The 16,802-nt window shown below is 55.4% G+C and overlaps 1 protein-coding gene across 5 annotated transcripts in view; it reads right to left on the bottom strand.

Moving 5' to 3' along the window:
- Positions 1–16,802, bottom strand: part of SPTBN2 (spectrin beta, non-erythrocytic 2) — a 56,005-nt gene that overhangs the window by 8,066 nt on the left and 31,137 nt on the right. For all 5 annotated transcript variants that reach the window (XM_021082771.1, XM_021082770.1, XM_021082772.1 and 2 more), the window contains 14 exons: positions 15,025–15,142; positions 14,107–14,265; positions 13,270–13,572; positions 11,620–11,773; positions 10,561–11,431; positions 8,075–8,212; positions 6,992–7,748; positions 5,623–5,825; positions 5,333–5,423; positions 4,946–5,092; positions 2,907–3,170; positions 1,528–1,752; positions 1,147–1,236; positions 24–284 (listed from right to left, as the gene is read on the bottom strand). In XM_021082771.1, the coding sequence (XP_020938430.1) occupies positions 24–284; positions 1,147–1,236; positions 1,528–1,752; positions 2,907–3,170; positions 4,946–5,092; positions 5,333–5,423; positions 5,623–5,825; positions 6,992–7,748; positions 8,075–8,212; positions 10,561–11,431; positions 11,620–11,773; positions 13,270–13,572; positions 14,107–14,265; positions 15,025–15,142 (3,781 nt within the window). The remainder of the gene's footprint in view (positions 1–23; positions 285–1,146; positions 1,237–1,527; positions 1,753–2,906; positions 3,171–4,945; positions 5,093–5,332; positions 5,424–5,622; positions 5,826–6,991; positions 7,749–8,074; positions 8,213–10,560; positions 11,432–11,619; positions 11,774–13,269; positions 13,573–14,106; positions 14,266–15,024; positions 15,143–16,802) is intronic.

The following is a 16,802-nucleotide window of genomic DNA, read 5'->3' as shown; positions in this document are numbered from 1 at the left end:
CTGAGCTCTGCCCTGGCCCTCACCTTGGCTTTCTCCTGGCCCATCATGTGTAACTCCTGCTCTCCCATCCAGGCCTCCGCCTCTGCGGCATCGCGGTAGAATTGCTGCGCCCGCAGGGCCTCCTCCAGTCGTTTCCCTCGGAGCTCCAGCTCGTGGCCCAGGCGCTTCCACATTTCCTGCAGCTCAGCCAGCTCCGGGCCTGCTGCGGCCGCACCCAGAGCGCGCTGCCGCTCTGTCAGGTCCGCGATCCGAGGCTCGTGACCCTGTATCTCCTTTTGCAGGGTCTGTCCGGAGCAATAGGAGGGGAAAAGCTGAAAGGCTTGCGAAGGGGCCCCCTCTCCCTACATCCCCCCTTACACCTACTCCACAGCAAGCCCCATTCACACTCTCGATTCGTTTTTGTTTTTTTTTTTTCTTTTCTTTTGTGGCTGCACTGGTGGCACATGTAAGTTCCCAGGCTAGGGAGCCAATCGGAGCCTCATCTGCAACCTACACCACTGATGTGGCAATGCCAGATTCTTAAGCCACTGCACCAAGCCAGGGATCGAGCCGGCGACGCCATAGAGACAAGTGGGATCATTAACCCACCGCGCCACAGTGGGAACTCCACACACTCTTGCTCCCTGTCCTTCCTGAGTCCGATTCGCTTCCCCTCTCTTCTGGCCCAAGGACGTGAGGATGACACCTCTCAAGTCACATGATCTCCTAACAGGGGACACCCCCCCACCCCCAGTCTCTGGGCGAGGAAAGGCCATCCACTGAGGTCTAGGATGACACACAGCATCGAGCGGGAGCTGGAGAAACCTCAGGACTTTTTTTTTTTTTTTTTTTTTTTTTTTGCTTTTTAGGGCTGCACCCGTGGCATATGGAGGTTCCCAGGCTAGGGGTCTAATCAGAGCTACAGCTGCCGGCCTACACCACAGCCACAGCAACTCAGGATCCGAGCCTCATCTGTGACCTACACTATAGCTCACAGCAACGCCAGGTCCTTAACCCACTGAGTGAGGCCAGGGATTGAACTCGCATCCTCATGGACACAATGTTGGTTTCTGAACTCGCTGAGCCACAACGGGAACTCCGAAAACAAACTATCAAGTCTGGGGAAGCTCTTGGGAACCTGTAATTTGCCTGTGGCCTCTGCCTCACCTGGTTTTTCTTCATGAGGAGCTGGACACTGGGCAGGTCCTTGCCGTGTTCCATGGAGCTAGCCATGGGTAGCCGCTCTGTCACCCACAACTGGATGAGAAAGAGGGGGTCAGTGGAGGTCCGGAGAGCGGAGGAAGAGCTGGGGGAAGGTTTTCTAGGGCTCCTGGTATATGTGTGTTGGGGACAGTCATCCCTGGTTCTGGGGTCAAGGGACCTAGAGGGCATCCCCAGGTGTCCCGAGAGGGTAGATTCAAGGCCAAAGGGAAGGGAAACAGAGCGCTGCTCGCACCTCCCCAGCACCAGGAAGGAGACTCGAGAACCAAAGGCGGGAGCACGTTACCGTGAAGGAGACTGAGCCCAGCCCAGATCCCAGACACTCACTATCTCATCTGCCACGTCCCGGTGGAACTGGTGCTGCTCGCGAGAGGCTTGCAGGCGCTGGCAGCGCTCCTTCATGGGCCGGCACAGGGCCCTGAACTTCTCCTCCACGGCCCTCGAGGTCCGCTCCACCTCCCCTGCACCCTGGTCCTCCTGTGCCAGCGCCTGAGCCTGAGCCTGGATCGCCTCCACCTCCTTCTCCCGCACAGCCATCTCCCTTTCCAGCATCTGCCAAGCAGAAGAGGAAGGCGACGTCACCACCACGCCTCCACCTTCAAACCCAGAGGAGACACGAGTCTAGCTCAAGCCAGTCATGAATTCTTAACTTGTCATGGCCTCCATCAGTGGACCTCAAACTTTAATATATACAAGAATCCAGGGTGTGTGGGGGACAACTGCGGCAGCTGTCAACTGACTGTCTCTCGGTCCCAAATCCATCTCTGTTCCAAGTCCATCTTTGCCCATTTTGAGTCACTGGAGCTGGACCCTGAAAACATTTCTTTTGCCAGCTGGTGCAATGGTAGGCTCTGTCAGTAGAGGGCGCTGGAGGGATAGCACAATGCCCAGGCAAGGAAGGGGCTTCTCGGTAGGTTCAGCACAGCAGCCCCTGGTGTGCAGGAGACCCAGTGGCTCTCACTCTCCAGTGAATTTTGTTGGCATCCCAGTGGCAACTTCCTGCTGGTCAGCTTTGGCCTGCCAGCTTCAGACCTGCTCTGGTCTGTGATGCCCCCAGCAAATTTCTGCACCATTCCGCAGGCCTCTGCCTTTCCCAGCAAGGTCTGAAACTCAGCTTTGGGGTGGGGAAAGGCATCCTATTCCTTCCTGGGGACCCCTCCTCAACCCTAGAGGTAGTCGCTGCTCCCTATATTTGCTCTTCTGGTATTCTTTAGAGCAGGGATCAGCAAACCCAGCCCCCTGCCCATTTTTGTAAATAAAGTTTTATTGGCACCCAGACACACCATTCTTTGGTGTATCATCCATGAATGCTTTTACCCTATAAGGACAGAGCTGAATAATTGCCACAGAGACTGTGGACCCCTCAAAGTTCAAAATATTATTTGGCCCTTTGTGGAAAAATGTTTTCTGACTCCTGCTTTGGAGTTCTCTTTACAAACCCCACTGGTAGTTAACCAGCTTTTATTAATTAATAGTTCTTTTCACTAAAGTGTCCTTGTTCAAATTAGAGTGTGGCTTCTGTCTCCCGATTTTACTCTGACACACGCACTCCTGGAGATTCTGACACCAGTGGCCGTGGAAATCGCTTTGAGAAACACCAGTGAAGGAGCCTGCGAGGCCTGGCAATGGCCTTGAGAGTCAAGAGCTACAGACACGCCCCTCCTCGCTTCTGCTGCTCCCCCTCCCACCCGAGGCCCTCGGCGCACCTGCTGCTTCTTGAGCAGGATGTTGACGCTGGTGAGGTCCTTGCCGTAGTCGTCGGAGTGCAGCTGGGCCTGGAGGCTCTCCAGCCAACTCTCCAGGGCCGAGCAGCTCTGGGCAAACAGCTCTGCTCGGTTGGCATCAAAAAGGCTGCGGGCTTTGGCCTGGGTGGTGGTCTCCAGCTCGTCCCAGCGCCTGTGCAGCTCCTCCAGCTTCTCCCACACCAGCGCTTTCAGCTCTGGCTTCTCGAGAGTCAGCTCCCGCCCTTCCTGGGTGTGGGACAAGGAAGCGGTCAGTGTCAGAATTCAAGGTCACCGAACTTCACGGGCTGATGGAAAACAGGGACCTACAGGACAGCAGAGACCTGAAGTGTGGGCCGTGGTACCAAGTTCTTGGATGCTCTCCGAGCTAAGGTTCCCGACCTTCGCTGCTGAGTAAAAACCCTTCTTGCTCCTTCTTCCAAGTGCAGCTCAAACCTCGTCTCCACTGGAAGCCACTGTACTCTTTCTTTATTTTGAGCGCCCTGGTGCTTGTGGTTTCTAGGGTCATACTGCACAGGGTCTTGAGTTACTGGCCATCATTTCATGTTTCTCAGCTTATTACCTCTCACCTGAACTATGGCAAGTGCGTCTCACCTGGTTTGCCCAAGACCAGCCTTTCTGCTTGAGGACTTTTTTTTTCCCAAGGTGGGCTGGAAATACCAGGAAGTTATTGCCCCTTAAAGCAGCCCTCAGCCAGAGGCAGACAGGGAGTTGGTGGGCAAACTCTGGGCATCCTTTGCTTTGGTTGGGGTGATTCCAATGCATGTTCCACACGTCTCCCAGGGTGTCCCATGAGGACTGAGTGCCAGGTGCCCACCGGGGTAACTGGCACTTAGGTGGCTCCTTCACAGACTGCCTTCGGTTTTCCGCCTCACCTCCCTATGCCCTGCAGTCACCTCCCAAGGAAGTAGCCTGTGTTGGAAGCCTCGCTTCAGGGTCGGCTTCCAAGGGGAACACCCACCAAGACACTGCGCTCAGGCCGCTTTCTGCTCACTGCCAGGATGGCAAGCGCCAGAGTAGGGCACTACTGGGGAACCTCACAAACCTGCGGCACAATCCACTCTGATGTTCTGTCCTTACGGGGTGATCTGGCCTTTGCAGGATCCGGCCTGGCAGGCTTTCCCCACCTTTCCTCCCATGGCCCTTTGTGCTTCTGTGCTCCTGCCAGAGGGACTCATGCCCTCGCTCCCTACAGGGGTCTCACTGCCACACCCCTGCCTTCCAGTCTCCCAAGAAACATCCTTCCCCAGACACCCCTGCCTGTCCTAACTCGACTCACCCTTCCTGGACCACCCCAAGGGCCCTGCTTCTAGGGTTCCCGCATCTCCTCTCTCCTTAGTGCCCAGGCTTTATTGGGCTCGTATTACCCTCGTTATGTTCTGCTCTGGGTCGAATTTAGCTGTTTGTGTACACGTCTCCTGTCGTTCCTTGAGGGTGGAGCCTGCAACGGAATCACCTTTGTTCCCTACTCAGTGCCTAACCCAAGGCTTTACATAGCGTAGCACCAAGCAAATATTTGCTGAACAGAAGGAAAAGCTGAAGACACATGGTTCTCTTCCCCTTCCCAACCTCCACACCCCTGAGGGAAGAAAAGCGCCTTTTTGTATACTTTGCAGAACCCAGCGGAGCCCAGGAAGACTTGCTGAGTTGAAAGTAAGTTTCTATTTTTTTTTTTTGTATTTTTAGGGCCACCCCAGTGAGGCTCTAAAGCCCCCCCTCCTTTTTCTTTTCGGGGTCGCACCTGCAGTACATGGAAGTTCCCAGGCTAGGGGCTAAATCAGAGCTGTAGCTGCCGGCCTACACCACAGCCATAGCAATGCCAGATCTGAGCCGCTTCTGCGACCTACACCTGCAGCTCATGGCAATGCCGGATCCTTAACCCACTGAGTGGGGCCAGGGATCAAACCCAAATCCTCACGGATGCCAGTCGGGTTCCTTACTGCTAAGCCACAACAGAAACTCCCCAAAGGCTCTCTTCTTGTCGCTCCCCTCCCATCACTCACCTTGTCCACCTTGTCCAACCAGTCCTTGTTGGCGGCCAGCTCAGCCATGAACGCCTGGTGCTTCTGCCACTTGGTGTGCAGGTTGCGGGCCTCGTCATAGGACACATCCTGGGCTGTCAGCATCTTCTCGTCAATCCAGAGTTTCAGCTGGACCAACATGAGCAGGGAGAGAGAAGGACAGAGTCCATTTTGGAGGGAGGGAAGTGTGAGGCGGGAGGGGGACCAGGGTGGGTCGGGAGAGGTGGCAGATGTGCGGAGAAGGCAGGCACGGGGTCACATGCTCAGGTGTCGCTGCAGTGGACCGATTCTAGGCTCAAAGAGTGAGGATGCTGTGGGAAAGGGATGGCTAGGGAGTGTCCGCGGGGACAGGGGGGCCCAGCGCCTCACCTCGTGACAGTCTTGCAAGAAATGCTGCTGCTCTCGATTGTCCCGAAGACGGCCCAAAAGCTGCTGCGCTGCTTCTTGATTCTTCCTGTGTCTGTAATGACAGGCCCCTGTGAAGCCCTTGAACTTGCCGTGAAATGGTCAGGACCCTCTAATTAACCTGGAAGCCCTTGATGTTTCTCCTCCTCTACTTTTCATTGGCTCTCCCTCCCCACCTGTCGGTCTGAGGGCCACGAATCCCATTTTCCCTCACGCCCCTTGGGCCCCTCGTGTGCCCCCTGTCCTCCTCCTACCTCCTCTCTATGGAGTCGGCCTTCTCTTGGATCTTCTCGGCATGGATGTTGCCCGCAGACACCAGCTGGCGCCCAGCTTCCAGGAGCCCGCGGATCCGCTCGCCGTTGGCATCCATGGTGCTCATAAAGTCTTCCAGTTTCTTGATGGCGGCATCAGCAGCCTGGAGTGTCCCCGGCATCTCCGTGTGAGACAAAACGTATTCCTGTGTGGGAGCGAAGATGCTGCGCTCATCTCTCAGCCTCTCTGAGGAAATCTACCCAAAGGGTACCTCTGACCAGGAGGCCAGCCAGGCAGGCAGACCGTGTGGCTCTGGAGACAGGGGGGTGGGGCCGGATTATGTGGGCGTCTCAGAAAGTGAGGAGGGAGCTGGGCTGGAGGGCCTTTTCTATGCATGGCCATGCCCGAGGCACATGGAAGTTCCTGGGCCTGGATCGAATCCAAGCTGCAGCTGCAGCTGCAGCAACACTGGATCCTTTAACCATGGTGCCAGGCTGGGGATGGAACCCCCACCTCCACAACAACCTGAGCCACTGAAGTCAGATCCTTAACCCACTGCACCACAGCAGGAACTCCTGGAGGGCCTTTAACACTGCAAATCCTGGTCCGTCTTATTTACAGCTGCTGATTATATTTCCTTAACAGTTCTATGATGAGCCAGGTTTTTTTTTTTTTTTTTTTGTCTTTTTGCCTTTTCCAGGGCCACTTCTGAGGCATATGGAGGTTCCCAGGCTAGGGGTCTAATCAGAGCTGTAGCCACCAGGCTATACCAGAGACACAGCAACTCGGGATCCAAGCCGTGTCTGCAACCTACACCACAGCTCACGGCAACGCCGGGTCCTTAACCCACTGAGCAAGGCCAGGGATTGAACCCGCAACCTCATGGTTCCTAGTTGGATTCGTTAACCACTGATCCACGACAGGAACTCCATGAGCCAGGTTTTCTATTTCTTTTCTTTCTTTTTTTCTTTATTTGCTTTTTAGGCCTGCACTTGCAGTACATGGAAGTTCCCAGGCTAGGGGTTGAAGCAGAGCTACAGCTGCCGGCCTTCACCACAGCCACAGCAACTCAGAAACTAAGACACGCCTGCGACCTACACTTCAGCTCACAGCAACACTGGATCCTTAACCCACGGAGCGAGGCCAGGGATTGAACCTGTGTCCTCATGGATGCTAGCTGGGTTCTTCACTTGCGGAGCCACAACGGGAACTCCCCTAATTTTTTCTCTTTAACATGCTCTGCCTGCCCATCCTGTTTCCTCACCTACTCCACCTGCCGCTGACCACCTCCCAGTCTCCACTCCTTCATATCCCCTTGGTCCCCATCTCCCACTTCTTCCCGATGGGAACACTGCCTCCCTGGACTCTTACCTGGCTGCTGAGCACACCCTCGGCCTGGCGTGCATCCCGTAGGAACCCCTGGAAGCCATGGGCCTGGGCAAGACGGCCTTGCCGGCTCTCCCATATGCGGCCCAGCTCCTCCCAGCCGGTGCCCAGCGCTTCGAGTCGCTGCCGCAGGAAGAGGCACTGGGGATCAGCCTGGTCCCGGGTCACCTCCTCGCCCACAGCCCGCAGCCGGCTGTACTCGCTCTGCGCCCGCTCCACCTCTCCCCGCAGGGCTGCATGTTGGGCCAGGAGGGCCTCTGCCTCAGGCAGGGTGGCCGGCCCTTCCTCAGAGGCCACGGAGGTCTGCGTGCGGCCCAGCCAGGCCTGGAAGTCATCCAAGCTGCGCAGGAAGTCCTGCAGCCGCCGCGCCTCCCCCAGCGACTCCTCTCGCCTCCGCATGGTGGCCCTGAGGTCCTCCCAGCCAGCCTGCACCTCTCCAAGCCGGGCGTTGATGGCAGGGGCTTGGGCGGGGTGGCCAGCAGCCAGGGCGTTTGCCTCCCGGGTCAGTTCGCCCACCCGGGCGGCGATGGCCTCCAGGTCCCGCTCGGTGCCCGCCAGCTTACGCTGCAGCGCCAGCACCCCGGCCAGGTCGTTGCCCAGGCCCTGGGTGGACTCAATGACCTTGGTCTTTTCTCTCATCCAGGCCTGGGTCTCCGTGCACTCCAGGTGGTAGTTCTGGATGCTCAGGGCTGAAGTCAGAGCTGCCTTCTTGCCATCTGCCAGGGACCGAAACTGCTGCCACCTGAGAGCAGAGGGCGTGTCTGGAGCGGCTCAGCTTCCCCGCCCCATCCAGTACCTTCGGCAGCCTCCTTCTGCTTCCCTCTCCCTGGTACATTCTACCACCTGCTTCTGCCACTCAGAGAAGCTGCTCCCCACCCATACCCCCTTGACGCTCCCTGTCTGCTCCCCGTCCAGGCACCAGCCTCTTCGGATGACCTTACCCCACTTTCATCACCGCCCCCTCCCACGTATTCCAGAGGGCTCTCTCTCCTCCTTTTTAGCCTCCATTCCAGCCCCCATGGAACCTCTCCAGGTGCCATCCTGTCTGCGGCCTCCTCCTCACCCCACCTGTGGTTGAGCTGCTTCTGGGTGTTGATAATGCTGCCCTTCCCCGGGGGGTTGGCCTTCAGCAACTGCTCTGCAATGTCATTCACGGCAGTAATTCGCGCTGCAAGGGCGTTCATTTCGGGCTCCAGGGTCTCGAACCTGATGGGGTGGAAGAGCTGGGTGTGAGTCGGGGGCGATGGCGGTACACGCCATCAATGTGAGGCTTATTCCTGGGAGCCTCTGCACCTCTTCCCCACACGATTCATAGCATCTGTGGTCGAAGGGGAGCCCCTGGCTCCCCCAAAACAAGTAGAAAAACTGTTATCTCTAGAGTTGCTCAAAAACATAATGAACATTATGGACAAGTCAGACTAATCCCTGGCACAGGGCTTCACCCCGCAGTGGAACCTCCCCTGCTCCTCCTTGGACTTACCCCTTAGCTGCCTGTCTGGGTCCACTCTTAGGAACATGTGTTTAAAAAAGAATTGAGGAGTTCCCGCTGTGGCACAATGGGATGGGCAGCGTCGCTGCAGCACCAGGGCGCAGGTTCGATCCCCAGCCCAGCACCGTGGAAAAAAGGATCTGGCATTGCTGCAGCTGTGGCATGGGTTGAAACTGTGGCTCAGATCTGATCCCTAGCCTGGGAACACCAGAGCCATTGGTCTTTTTTTTTTTTTGCCTTTTTAAAAAAATATCCGGGAGTCTTCAATTGGTCATTTATATTCCCTTTGCTTTTTAAGGCCACACCTGCGGCATGTGGAGGTTCCCAGGCTAGGAGTCCAATCAGAGCTACAGCTGCCGGCCTACGCCACAGCCACAGCAATGCCAGATCAGAGTTGCATCTGCAACCCACACCACAGCTCACGGCAACGCGGATCCTTAACGCACTGAGCGAGGCCAGGGATTGAACCCGAAACCTCATGGTTTCTAGTCGGATTAGTTAACCACTCAGCCACAAGGGAACTCCATCATTCAGTTTTTATCAGAGGTATTCAGCTCTACTGTTTTGGTGCAAAAAGCCGCCAGGATGATATGCAAATGAATGGGCGTGGCTATACTTTATTTCCCAAAAAAGCAGAGGCTGAATTTAGTATAAGGATTATAGTTTCCAGACTCCTGTCATGGTTTATCTTGAAAACTAAATAGCTAAAAACAAAAACCAAAACTTTTTTTTTTTTCGTCTTTTTGCCTTTTCTAGGGCCGCTCCCGCGGCATATGGAGGTTCCCAGGCTAGGGGTCTAATCAGAGTTGTAGCCACTAGGCTATACCAGAGACACAGCAACTCGGGATCAGAGCCACATCTACAACCTACACCACACTGGATCCTTAACCCACTAAGCAAGGCCAGGGGTCGAACCCACAACCTCATGGTTCCTAGTCGGATTCATTAACACTGAGCCACGATGGGAAATCCCCAAAACCAAAACTTTAGTTACATTTTAAACCCCAGGAAATGTAACTATAGATTGAGTAGTAGATGATACCAAGGAATTGCTAATTTTGTTTTATGTGCAAACGGTACTGTATGTTGTTCTATAAGAAAAACATTCTTTCCAAATTAGTTTAAGATTTATTCTTCTGTAAATAAAGCTAACTTCTTGAGAAGTTAATCAATGTCTCCGTCTAAAAGGTTTATAACTTCAGGAGTTCCCGCCATGGCTTGGTGGGTTAAGAATCTGACTGCAGTGGTTAGGGTCTCTGCAGAGGTGAGGCAGGTTCAATCCCCAGCTGGCATAGTGGGTTTAAGGATCCAGCATTGCTGCAGGTGTGGCATAGGTTGCAGCTGTGGCTCAGATTCAATCCCTAGCCCGAGAACTTCCATATGCCATGGGTGTGGCCATGAAATTTTTTTTTAAAGTTTATAATTTCAAAGCCGTAGCTATTTTAAGTCTGTGCATACAATTAAAAATAATTGACTCCTATTACAAATGTCTACATCCCTGGAGAATATAGAGGTGAAATGTTAATATTGGGGATTTGCTTCGGAAAAGAAAATTATTCACATAGAGCAAGGTATTGATAATTATCGAATCTGGGTGACAGGTGTACAGGAGTTGGCTGCGTGTTTCTGAGTACATTTTAACTTTTTTCATTAGGAGTTCCCGTCATGGAGCAGTGGTTAATGAATCCGACTAGGAACCATGAGGTTGTGGGTTCGGTCCCTGGCCTTGCTCAGTGGGCTAAGGATCTGGCGTTGCCGTGAGCTGTGGTGTAGGTCGCAGATGCAGCTGGGATCCCGAGTTGCTGTGGTTCTGGAGTAGGCCGGTGGCTACAGCTCTGATTAGACCCCTAGCTTGGGAACCTCCATATGCCGCGGGAGCGATCCTAGAAAAGGCAAAAAGACAAAACAAAAAAAACACCATTTTTCAATAAAACAGACCACTGGGGCCGGCGGGGGACTGGCCACTGGGAAAACGCAAAAGGAAGTGGCACGAAAGGGGACTTTGTGGCAGGATGCCACCCTGCATGCTGGTCCCCACTCGGGAGGGAGTCAGCTGGGGGCCTACCTCTGCTGCACGACCTCCAGGTCCTCCAGGCGCTCAGGCAGGGTCAGCCCATTGAGCCACTGCTCCTTCTCCTCCACCCAGAGCCCGCAGGCCCCAGCCTCGCTGAGCATGGTGTAGAGCGCCAGGGCCGCCTCCAGGGCACGTGCGCGCTCGCCAGCCCGGGCCCGCAGCTCCTCGTAGTGCTGCTCCAGGGTGGGCACCCTGCCCTGCACCTCGGGGGCGCGGCTCAGCTCCGGAGGCAGGGCGGCAGCCTGCTCCCTCAGGGCATCCAGGGTTGGCCGGTGGCCTCGGATCTCTTCCTCCAGGGCCCGGTGCTGCCGGGCCAGGGCCTGCGTGGAGAACTCATCGTGCCCCAGCTCAGGGCTCGACACCAAGCGCAGCGCGTCCACCAGCCAGGCCTCCATGTCGTTGGCATCGGCCTGGAACTGGTAGAGGCTGGCGGCCTGGGCAAGCCGCTGGGCGCGCTCCTCCGCCAGGGCCTCCAGCCGCTCCCACTGGGCCTGGAGCTCGGCGGCGCGGGCGGCAGCCTGGCTGGCCCCAGGGTGGCCCTCGGCCACTAACTGCTGGCCCTGCTCCAGCGTGAGCTTCAGGGGCCCCAGCCGGCCGCTCATCTCGCCCCGCAGGGCTGTGTGCTTGTTGAGCAGGCGGAGGACGCCGGTCAGGTCCCTGCCGGTGTCTGCGGAGGCCAGCAGGTGCTGCTGCTCCCGCACCCAGGCCTCCGTCTCGCCCACTTCCCAGAGGAAGCGCCAGAGCCGCCGGGACTCCTCCAGCCGGGCCCGCCGAGTCGCTGCCAACTCACACAGCGACTCGTAGCTCTGCTCCAGGGCGGCCACCCGCTCCGACACCAGCTGGGGGTCGCACGGTTTGTACTCTGAAAAGATTACAGCAGACAGTCAAGGGCTGTATAGCCCAGCCCTCTGCTGTCCTCCAAGCACCCCCAGTTACAACTCCCCCACCCCGCTCCCTTGGCTCTGTCACCCACCACCCACCCATATGCTGCCTGTCCCCAGGTTCTCCCACTCTTGCTGCTCCTTCCCAGTTCCTTCCCCCAGTTTTCACCTTTTTCTGAGCGGCAGAAGCGCAGCGCAGAGGCACTGACAGCCCGCACCCTCTCGGCCTGCACGGCGATGTCTGCCTCCACCAGCTCGTGCAGCTGCAGCAGGTCCTCCACTCCAGCCAGATGCTTGCCCAGGTCCTGGGACTGCAGCCGGCCCTGCCAGACACACATGGCATGTCGTTGCCCGTCAGGGAGCCGCCCGCTTCCCTCCCAGCCAGGCCTCCTGCCCCCCCGCACACCTATGCCAATCTCGCCCCGTCTTCCTGCATCAACCACACATTCCCGTTTCTTTCGGCGGTTCCAGGTGTCTCGCCCAGGTGAGCACACCTGCTCCCCTCCATCAGCCCTCACTCACACACAATGACAGCCTGGTTCTGTCCTGGCACCCTGGCCTCTTTGTACTCAACTTCCTCCCCTTGAAACAACTTTCTTATTAAATCCTACTCCTGGAATCTCTGCTCTGACTCATCTTTGCAGCCCCAGAATTATCACTACCCTCCCATGGTCATGGCTCAGGCCCCGGCGCCCCAGCAATGCCCAGCGCCTCTCCAGACCTAGCCATGTCCTCATCTCTCGCCTAGATCATCGCCACAGCCTCTGACTGGTCTCTCGGCTCCCACTCTGGCTGCCCACAACCCTTCTTCAAATAGCAGTCCGAGCAACATTTTTAAAATGTAAAAACACAGAATCATGTCTCTCCTGTCTTTAAAACCTTCTATCCAGCATTCTCTGTTGGTCATGAGACACTGCTTAATTTTGGTTTTAAAATTTTTTCTTTTTCTCTTTTCCCTCATGTATATAACCTTTGCTAATTAAATTTAATGAATGGTGAACTTCAGTATGCATGTGGCAAATCATCCTGCATCCTAAAGCACTGGCCCTTTAACACAGAATCTTTATTATAGATGGTTTGAGAATTCACTGAAACAGCCAGATAGATTTAGAGGAAACTAGATCTTAGAGTTATAATAATTATATTTAAAATGCTTCTGTGTATTTTTTTTTTTACTTATTCTATTATGCATATGATTCAATAAAAAGAAAGGTACAAAAAAAAAAATCAAAACCAAAACCTTCTAACCACTTTCAACGCTTCATGTTACGCTGAATAAAATCCAAACTCCTTGGCTAGGCCTGCCAGCCCTAAGTGAGCTGGCTGTGTTGTCCACCCCCCCCACGCCCCCTCCCTGTTCTTACAGGCCTGCCGGCCTTCCTTCTCATCTGGAACGTGCCACGCATGAGCAGGCCGAGGGCCTCTGCCCAGCTGTTCCTTCTGCCTGGAGGGTGCTCTCCTCGGCTCTCTCTGCGCTGGCTCCTTGGGGCATTCTGCTCTCAGCTTATGTGGCATTTTGCAGAGAGGCCTTCCTGGACCACTCCATCACCCGGCCTGCTTCCTTTTCCTCTCACACCCACCTGCCGTATTGTTTATACTGATAGACCCAAGGGCTTTATCATCAGTCTCCTCCCGCTGGAATGTGAGCCCCCAAAAGACAGGGACGTGTCTGTTCTGTTCATCTGAACTGGGGACAGGGTCCTGAACTGGTACATACTCTGCAAAGGCCGGGCTGAGCACGCCAGCGAACGTCACCCCCCTCCCCCGTCGGACCCCCACGGGCCCGAGCATCTCGACCCCACCGAGCATCTGCTGGTACCTTCATCTCTTCCATCCAGTCCATGAGGTAGAGCAGGTCCTGAAACACCTTCTGCAGCTCCAGATTGAGGAGGAGCCGCTCCCGGCGGGCAGCCACCATCTGCCGCAAGAAGTCCCAGAGCCGCGCCACGTTGTGCTGCCGCGCGGCGATGCGCTTGATGTCGTGGTAGTGCTCGGCGGCCAGCTCCGCCGCCACGGCGTCCACCGCCTGCACCCGGCCGCTGTAGGCCACGATGTCCGTCTCAATGGCTTCGTGCTTCCGCACCGCTGCCTCCACGGCTGCCAGCTCCAGCCCAAAGTTGTCCTGGGGCGGGGACAGGGAGGGGGGCCAGGGAGCTCAGGGCCAGCTGTCTACTCATCCCCTGCCCCCAGAGCCCTCCTGTGGCAAAACGCTGACTCCACAAGGTGGCTCTAAGTATTCCCTGTCCCACCCCATCCTGTAGCACCAACCCTTCTCCTGATCAAGCCCCCAGCCCCTGGTTCTTGGTCTTCTCTTGTGCATGATGGATTTCTTTCTTTCTTTTTTTCTTTTTTCTTTTTTGCTCTTTAGGGCCGCACCCCCGGCATGTGGAGGTTCCCAGGCTAAGGGTCAAATTGGAGCTACAGGTGCTGGCCTACACCACAGCCACAGCAACACCGGATCCTTAACCCACTGCGCGAGGCCAGGGATTGAACCCGCAACCTCGTGGTTCCTAGTCAGATGCATTTCTGCTGTGCCACAACGGGAACTCCAACGTGATGGATTTCTTGTTTCATTAGCTCCCCATGTGGCAGGGCTCCTTATCCACCACCGTCTCTCGCCCTCCCACGTCTCCAGACCTGCCTGCACAGGCCCTACCTGGGACACGAGGCGCTGGTTCTCGCTGAGCCAGGTCTCCCGCATGGCGGCCTTGCGGTCGAAGCGGGCGGCCAGCTGCTCCAGCTTCTCCTGGCGGATCAGCTCTGTGCGCAGGGCCAGCTCGCGCTCATGCTCGGCTTTCTCCAGCCGCTCCCAGGCCTGCGGGGTGGAGACAGGATTAGCGCTCAAGGGCCAGGGCTCAGGAAGTGAGGGTGGGGAGGGGTCACCAGGGCAGGGGGCACAGGGTGAGTCCCAGGGAAGCTTGGTCTGGCAGGTCTGCGGAATGTGGTCAGACGCCTGTGCAGGGAGTCTGAGGAATAGGGTGAGTGCCAGGGAGCCACGCGGAGACCACGTCTGCTTGGGGACAAGCACTGGAGGGGATCGGGACACAGGGGTGGAAATCACTGGATTTGTGGTGGTGAGGCTGTGGGTGAACCTTATTACTTTTATTAATCTTAGGCTGTCTGTGAAAAATACAATTAAATTAAGCTAGGGCAGGCGAGGCGTTCCCACTGTGGCACAATGGGATCAGCGGTGTCTGGGATGCAGGTTCGATTCCAGGCCCCGCACAGGGGATTAAGGATCCGGTGTTGCCACAGCTGTGACTTAGGTTGCAAATATGGCTCAGATATGACCCCTGGCCTGGGAACTCTGTATGCTGAGGGGCGGCCAAAAAAGGAAAAAAAAATAAGGTGAGTGAGCTGGGGTCATGCTGAATAATTTAAGGGACTAGGGGACATGTGTACGATGGGAACTCTCATAGAGAGATGGGGGTGGGGTGCCGGACTTGGGAGAGGACACACGGGTCATGTCTGAGCCAGGACAGGGTGCGGGCAGCTGGGCCCAGCGTTCTAGCAGGGACAGCAGGGGCTGGTGCTGAGGGGGGCTCGTCTGGGGGACAGAGGGGAGGTCGTGGACCTTGTTGATGTCAGAGATGAGCCGGCCCTCCCGGGGCGTGTAGACCTTCTGGTTGTTGGCTCGCAGCTTGCTCTGGATGGTGAAGAGCAGCACTTCCAAGTTCCCTTTCTCGGTGAACCTGAGGCAGGAGGCCAGGCCAGGTCAGAGTCAAAGGCCATGAGGGGCCTGGGGACCCTCCACTTCAAAATCAAGGGTTCTGTGTGCTCTTCGTGTGAGAGCCAGAAAACACCAGCAAACCACGTTTAAAAAAAGAAAGCCGGGGGTTCTTTTGTGGCTCAGCGGGTTAAGGATCTGGTGTTGTCACTGCTGTAGCTCAGGTCATTGCTGTGACGCAGGTTTGATCCCTGGCCCAGGAAGGTCCCCATGCTGTGGGCGTGGCCAAAAAAAGGAACCTAATTTTATTTAGTTTAGTTTAGTTTTTTTTGGCCACACCTGTGGCAGGCAGAATTCTTCTGGCAAGGGACTGAACCTGTGCTACAGCACTGACCCGAACTACAGCAGTGACAACGTTGGATCCTTAATCCACTGAGCCACCAGGAAACTCCAAAAGAACATAATTTTATTTTGTTGTATTTTTTGTTGTTGGTTTGTTTTTTAGGGCTGCACCCACGGCATATGGAAGTTTCCAGGCTAGGAGTCTAATCAGAGCTACAGCTGCCGGCCTACACCACAGCCACAGCAACTGGGGATCCGAGGTGCATCTGTGACCTACACCACAGCTCACGGCAACACCAGCTCCTTAACCCACTGAGCAGGGCCAGGGATCAAACCCGCATCCTCATGAATCCTAGTCGGGTTCATCAACTGCTGAGCCAATCCAAAACCACAGAGAAAGGACCACTGTCACCCACAGGCACATTCATCCTGCATGTTTGCTTTACGCATATTAGATCACATCATAGCCATGGCCAACATGTGTCAAGGACCCCTCGCTGACAGTCAGGCCCCGTTCCCAGAGCTCTGCACGAATTAACTTATTTTGCTCTCACTTCATCTACATTCTCCCCTCATCCCATTTTCCCAATGAGAAAACCGAGGCACAGACAAGCTACATCAGTTGCCCAATGCTCACGACGGCTAGGTGGTAGAGCCAGGATTTGAACTCAGGTACTTTGAACCTGGATGCTTAGCCCCTTGCTCTCTGCTGACATAAATAACTGCCTGGCAAGACTTATCCTTCATGAACATCTTTTCAGGTCAATAAAGGCATTTCTCCAATACTATTTTCAGGGGCTATCCCGTGACTTATTTTTGTTTACAAAGACCACATCAGTGAACACCCTGGAAGCGACATATTTGTTTGATGCCCAGAAGAGGACTTTCTGGGTCAAAGGGCACACGTCAAATCATTCCCTGGACTCCACAGGAAGAGATGCTTTCTGGATTAATATTAGCTTGGCAAGACATATTAACTCCAAAAGACTCAATAACAGAAAAACACAAGAGTTTGGGCAGGTATTGTAGAGACTCGCCCAACAGCAACTCCACACTGCCACAGTCAGCTGCTAAAATAGCTACATGATAAGACCCTGGGCAACATGCAAGTTATCAGCCACACACCGGTGTGGCCAGCAACGACCTGCCCATTGGGTCCAAGACCTCGTCCTTAAGCTGGGGCTGGGTTGCTGTGACACCCTGATGGTGCCAGTCGGATGGCATCGACTCCACAAACCACAGCATTCATGTCCACAGCATAATTTCTTGTAACGGAGTCATTTAAAAAAAAAAATGCAATTTTAGAACTGCTCTGGTGCTCTGAGCTGGGGCAATGAGGCTTG

The sequence above is a fragment of the Sus scrofa genome, chromosome 2, assembly GCF_000003025.6.
Source record: "Sus scrofa isolate TJ Tabasco breed Duroc chromosome 2, Sscrofa11.1, whole genome shotgun sequence".
Lineage (NCBI taxonomy): Eukaryota > Metazoa > Chordata > Mammalia > Artiodactyla > Suidae > Sus > Sus scrofa.
The sequence above is the reverse complement of the archived record's forward strand: the minus strand, read 5'-3'. Positions and strand labels throughout refer to the sequence as shown.